Source organism: Cyprinus carpio, chromosome A7 (genome assembly GCF_018340385.1).
Source record: "Cyprinus carpio isolate SPL01 chromosome A7, ASM1834038v1, whole genome shotgun sequence".
Lineage (NCBI taxonomy): Eukaryota > Metazoa > Chordata > Actinopteri > Cypriniformes > Cyprinidae > Cyprinus > Cyprinus carpio.
The window spans coordinates 19,461,195-19,467,194 of NC_056578.1; the positions used below are offsets into that span (position 1 = coordinate 19,461,195).

The 6,000-nt window shown below is 40.3% G+C and overlaps 1 protein-coding gene across 3 annotated transcripts in view; it reads left to right on the forward strand.

Moving 5' to 3' along the window:
* Positions 1–5,406, forward strand: part of LOC109066693 (D-glucuronyl C5-epimerase B) — a 38,952-nt gene extending 33,546 nt beyond the window's left edge. For all 3 annotated transcript variants that reach the window (XM_042760166.1, XM_042760167.1, XM_042760164.1), the window contains 2 exons: positions 492–731; positions 3,136–5,406. In XM_042760166.1, the coding sequence (XP_042616100.1) occupies positions 492–731; positions 3,136–4,160 (1,265 nt within the window). In that variant the 3' untranslated portion in view covers positions 4,161–5,406. The remainder of the gene's footprint in view (positions 1–491; positions 732–3,135) is intronic.
* Positions 5,407–6,000: the final 594 nt, after the last annotated feature.

The following is a 6,000-nucleotide window of genomic DNA, read 5'->3' on the forward strand; positions in this document are numbered from 1 at the left end:
TCATGATACTTTTTTCCCCAGAATTCTTTGATGAATCAAAAGTTCAGAAGTGCAGCATCTATTTAACATATAAATATTTTTATCATTAGAAATGTTTGTAGTGATCAGTTTATTTCTTTCTTTACTGAATACAAGTATTAATTTCTTTCAAATAAAAAAAACATACCTTTGTGAAAGTGAAGTGAAAAGTGAAAAAAGTGAAAGTGACGTGACATACAGCCAAGTATGGTGACCCATACTCAGAATTCGTGCTCTGCATTTAACCCAGCCAAAGTGCACACACACACCGTGAACACACACACACACACTGTGAACATACACCCAGAGCAGTGGGCAGCCATTTATGCTGCGGCGGACGGGGAGCAGTTGGGGGTTCGGTGCCTTGCTCAAGGGCACCTTAATAATTTGAATGGTAGTCTACATAAAAATTTCTTACTCTTCTTTTCAGTTCAACACATTTTAATATCTCTTCTTCTGGTTCCTCCCTACAGGAGTACCTTTGTCCACCCAGTGGGGTCCTCAAGGGTATTTCTATGCTATCCAGATAGCTCAGTATGGCCTGAGTCATTACAGTAAGAACCTGACAGAGCGGCCACCACACATGGAGGTGTATGACACAGCGGAGGAGAGAGACAGCAGGTCCAGCGCGTGGACTGTCCCTAAAGGCTTTTCTCTCACCAGAGTCTATGACAAGACCAAAGCCACTTCAGTACGACAGTTCAGCGCTCCAGGTACAGAAGCAGATATTGAATTACATGCTTTCAGTTTATTTTGTCTAGTATCATTTGTCTGGCATTCTTCTGTTCTTCATACACTCCATTCTATTTTTTATTGATCTTGTATTCTTGTAGTCTCCTCCAGCTTCACACCTAGTATGTATACAGTTCAGTATCAATTGGACTAAAACAATATTTATATATATATATATATATATATATATATATATATATATATATATATATATATATATATATATATATACATATATACATACATACATACATACATACATACATACATACATACATACATATACAAAAAAATATATACATATACAAAAAAGATTTCATCATACTAAAGGGTTTACAAGACTTAAAAAAAAAAAAAAAAAATATATATATATATATATATATATATATATATATATATATATATATATATATATATATATATATATATATATATATATATATATATATATATATATATAATTTTTTTTTTTTAATGTCTTGTAAACCCTTTAGTATGATGAAATCTTTTTTTTTCATCCCTACACATTTTCTTATCTCTTCTATATTCTTCTATCAGCATCTCTGCATGGCCTCTTACAGTCCTGCTCCACTGGGCATGCACATAAACACCCTCAAAATTTTAAAACACACTCTACTAACGGTGCCTCATACACTACCTGCGTTCAGTATGTTTTTTTTTTTTTTAAGTAATGAAGGGTCATGTGGCATTGAGGAATGAATAGCTGCTGGAAATTTAGCATACCGTTACAGAAATAACTTTTAAAATCTATTCAAGCACCACTGACATCTTTTATAGATAACAAAGAGGCTATTTAATGACAACAGTGCTTCTTTCTCTGTAAAAAATAGAATCATGAAAAAAACTCTTCTTTCATCAGACAGCATTTGTATTCTTTCAGTCTCCAAATTGCACACACAGGATTATGGGGTTTCGCAGACAGTGAAGGAAACATCTATGTAGCCTTCAGAAATCGACTAGATGAAATCAGCATCACAGTAGACAGTACATTCTGTTCCTCCCTCAGGATACTGCATGATAAGGCAGCATTTTTGGGGTTTTTGTGCTGCTTAGCATTGAGCTAATCAATAGCCATTAGAATTAGCAGAGCTGTCGCGCTGGCAGGCAGTAATTGGTGTCATCACCCGGAGCATTGATCAGAGCAGGGCCAAGGCTCCAGCAGGGCACTGCCTCCCTCCTGCTCTCTCCGTCCTCCACATCACTGCTGTTGATGGGAGGGTAATCAGAGCAGGACAGAACAAATCCACTTAGTCTCTGCATTGCCTTAAGTAATGGATTTATGAATGCATTTAATAGTGATAGGGGCTGTTTGAGCCAAAATGTCCTCTGCTGCCTCTTTTCTTTTCCTTTGATTTGCTTTTGTCCTTTATTCCTCTCCTGTCTTATTTTCTGTGTTGCTTTAATGTTGTTGATATTACTCTGTCTTAATTGTGTGTTTCCTCTTGCTCGAGTACTCGGCCTCATACTTTTTCTTGTGCTCTGTTATGCCTTCTTTTCTCCTCTCAGTAGAGGGTATGAGTTGGTTTCCTTTTTGTTCTGCATAACCTTGTCAGAAGGCAGCACAGACAGAGGCGGCGAGAGGGATTTGACTCTAACAGTTAGAAACAACTTCAGGATGAAGTGTTGAATGTGAATTTCTGTATAAAAAGAGATAAAGTACTTTGATTGAGAGTTGGGAAACTGATCTGCTCCCTTTGCAGCAAGTTGCACTGCAGTGTGTTCAACAGTCTTCTGGAGGAGAAATGAGTTTTAGCACTGTCCAACGTGAGATGGATGGTTTTACAGTTGTTTCATGGTTGGAGCTTTTCTGCCTCTCTGACACCAAGTGAACCAAGCAGCAGCAGTCTGCAAACAATACCACATTTCATGCCAGTCTACCACAATACACAATACCACAATTGTTGACATTTTTATCAACAAATTCACACTTCCCTAATAATATTACAAAACATTTTAGCTGAGCTCCATGAAAATACATATTATTTTAAAGAAATAATTCATCTAAAATTAAAAGTTCTGTCACCAATTATTCACCCTTATGTTGTTTTATAATCCATTTAAAAATCTGTCAAAAATACATGGAGACTCAAAACAGGAAAAAAAAGTGTTATTAATATTAAAATGCTTGAAAAAACATGCATCAAACATTTGTGCTTGCAAGGGTTTATACTATGCTGTTCATGAAATTCATTTTCATAGTTTATTTTTAATAGTCATGTAAGGTTGTTTATTTGTTGCCTTTGGCATTAATTTAGTGTCAGTACCATGAGCTTGTTGTTGTACCAAAGCCAAAATTTTGCTATATAATTTTGCTGACATCCTGTTGAACCTGTTGTAACAGTTTTTTCTGTTCCTTGTTTCTAGAAAACTCCGAGGGCATCTCACTTCCTCTTGGCAACTCTAAGGATTTCATCATCTCTTTTGACCTAAAGTTTACATCTAATGGTAGTGTCTCTATCATCTTGGAGACCACAGAGAAAGGTCCTCCGTTTGTTATCCACTACGTCACCACCACCCAGCTCATTTCTTTCAAGGAGCGTGACATCACCTACGGGATCGGCCCTCGGACTGCATGGACCACGGTCACCCGTGATCTTCTCACCGACCTCCGCAAAGGCATTGGCCTCTCCAACACCAAAGCAGTCAAAGCCACCAAGACCATGCCACGGCGTGTGGTAAAGTTAGTGGTGCACGGCCACGGGATGATAGACAATATCACAATCTCCACCACTTTGCATATGGCGGCTTTTTTCGCCGCCAGCGACTGGTTGGTGCGAAACCAGGACGAGCGCGGTGGTTGGCCGATCATGGTGACTCGTAAACTCGGGGACGGTTTCCGTGCTCTGGAGCCGGGTTGGTATTCGGCCATGGCACAGGGGCAGGCCATGTCCACTCTAGTGCGTGCTTATCTGATGACAAAAGATGATACGTACCTAAAGGCTGCCTTGCGTGCCACCGGACCTTTCAAACTGCCATCGGAGCAGCACGGCGTCAAAGCTGTGTTCATGAACAAGTATGACTGGTATGAGGAGTACCCCACAATCCCTAGCTCCTTTGTTCTCAATGGCTTCATCTATTCCCTCATAGGCCTGTATGACCTGGCACAAACTGCAGGTGAGAAGCTCGGTCGGGATGCAGGCCAGCTGTACAGCAAGGGGATGGAGTCCTTGAAAGTTATGCTGCCTTTGTACGATACGGGGTCGGGCACCATCTATGACCTGCGCCACTTTATACTGGGCACGGCGCCCAATCTGGCTCGTTGGGACTACCATACAACGCACATCAACCAGCTCCAGCTACTGGGTACTATCGACAACTCGCCCATATTCAGGGACTTCGTCAAGCGCTGGAAAAGCTACCTGAAAGGAGGGAGGGCCAAGCACAACTAAAGCGGAGCACACCTCTACGTCTCTTCAAGCCCTCACATCCTCTTCCCGACTGCCGCCATGAGGGCCATGGTGTCTAGCGAGGAGAAAAAGATGGCTGAACACTTCGGTAGCCCTCTGACTTTTCAGTTTGAGACCGTAATTGCAGTGCTTCTTGTGTAGGTGCTGAGGTTTTAATTAAGTACAAACGCAGCTGCTTGCAGCATGTGTCTGGATAAGGAAGAGGGAGGGCTTATGTATTTAAAATTCAAAGCTTCAGATCTGCAGGTTTGAGGGAGAAACACGTCTGCTGAGATTTGCCACGTTTGGGCTCACTTCAGTCAAGATTAGGAATGGCAAAGCAGCTTTCCAAACCTTCTTCCAAGAAAAGCTCGGAAAAGAATTGGTCATCTGAGAAATAAATCTTAGAGAACAAACTTCAGCTGGAATAGTTATTTAAGTTCATAGCCTGTGAGCAGAACATTGCATATAATGCATATATGCTTCGGATAAAAATGCTGAAAATGTCCTCAAGTGTAGCATTGATATATTTCACAGAGCACTGAAGGTTTACTCTGTCGGCTTGACATTGGAAGGAAACACAACGCCTTTTGTTCAACCCACTGTCTAGCCTTCAGTCTGCATTTCATGATCCTTTGCTCTGTCAGACCCTTCGCCACAATCAGATTGAGCTGTCACGAATGCAGCCCAGTCCTGCCCATAATGCACTTAAAGCTTAAGAAAGGTGGTCGTAGGTCATTTGCTTCCTGTTTACAACAGATTTGGGGAAACATTGCTGTAGTTAAGACACCACTGTCCTGGACTAACAAACATAGAGGCTGCTTTTTGAGAAATCTGAGGGACTCTGAATAGTCATGTAGCTGGTGTTCATCCCTGTAAGACGCCAAACCTCAGTTAAATTGTGCTACATGTAGACTGGTCATGCACTTTACTTGTGTGGTGTGTGTGTGTGGTGAAGATGCATATATACAACCATGTGATGAATTATGACTTAATTTTTGACATCAATCCAGTTTTCTTTCTCTCTCTCATCCTTAATGGCAGTGAATCATTTATAAGGGAATTTTTAGGTTTTCTTTATTGGAGCTGTACCAATTTCTTCAAACACAATTGCTGTAATGTGGAGCAAAAGAATGAGAATGTTTCTTTCACATTCAGTTGAATAACTTGCATCTCAGGCAAGCAAACAGTGCTGTTTCATGTATTAAAAATATACTAATGATCAGTACTTCCTCGTCAAAGTATAGAGTATACTATTTTTATTTTTGTTTTAATCCAAAAGCATCTCCTCACTTCACCAAAAACATTTCAGCAGCCTTATGACTAGTGCAGCCAAGTGTCTGAGTTTTGGCTATGTCACTTCTTGATGTTTCTCAGAGCGATCAGCTTGACCTCAGCAGTAAAAGCTCCACCTGGCTGAATCCTGTCGATCTTAATCTCACCTAACCACAGCTGCTAAGATGCCGAGATGTTATCCCATTATCTGGCATCCTGCTGTTCTGAACCATTTCAAACAGATGTTCACATTCCAGCGTGGGCTTTTGGCTTCAGATCCTCAGAAAATAAATGTCAAAGAAAGGAAAAATGTGGCATTTCTGAATGTTTGATATGAAATCTTCTGATTTGTTTGGCAGAGATAGCGTTTTTAGACTATGGGTGTTTTAGTCCTGAGGCGTAGCTTTTGTGTTGACCTTTTTTGGTTTAAAAATCGTGTTTTCCCATGAAATTCAGGTTGCTTAGTCTCGCCGACACAGATCTCACGTACAATACTATGCACATTTCATACTAGACAGAAGTATATTTAAAGGGTAAAAGATGTTACCATGACTGAGGCAGAGAGCTA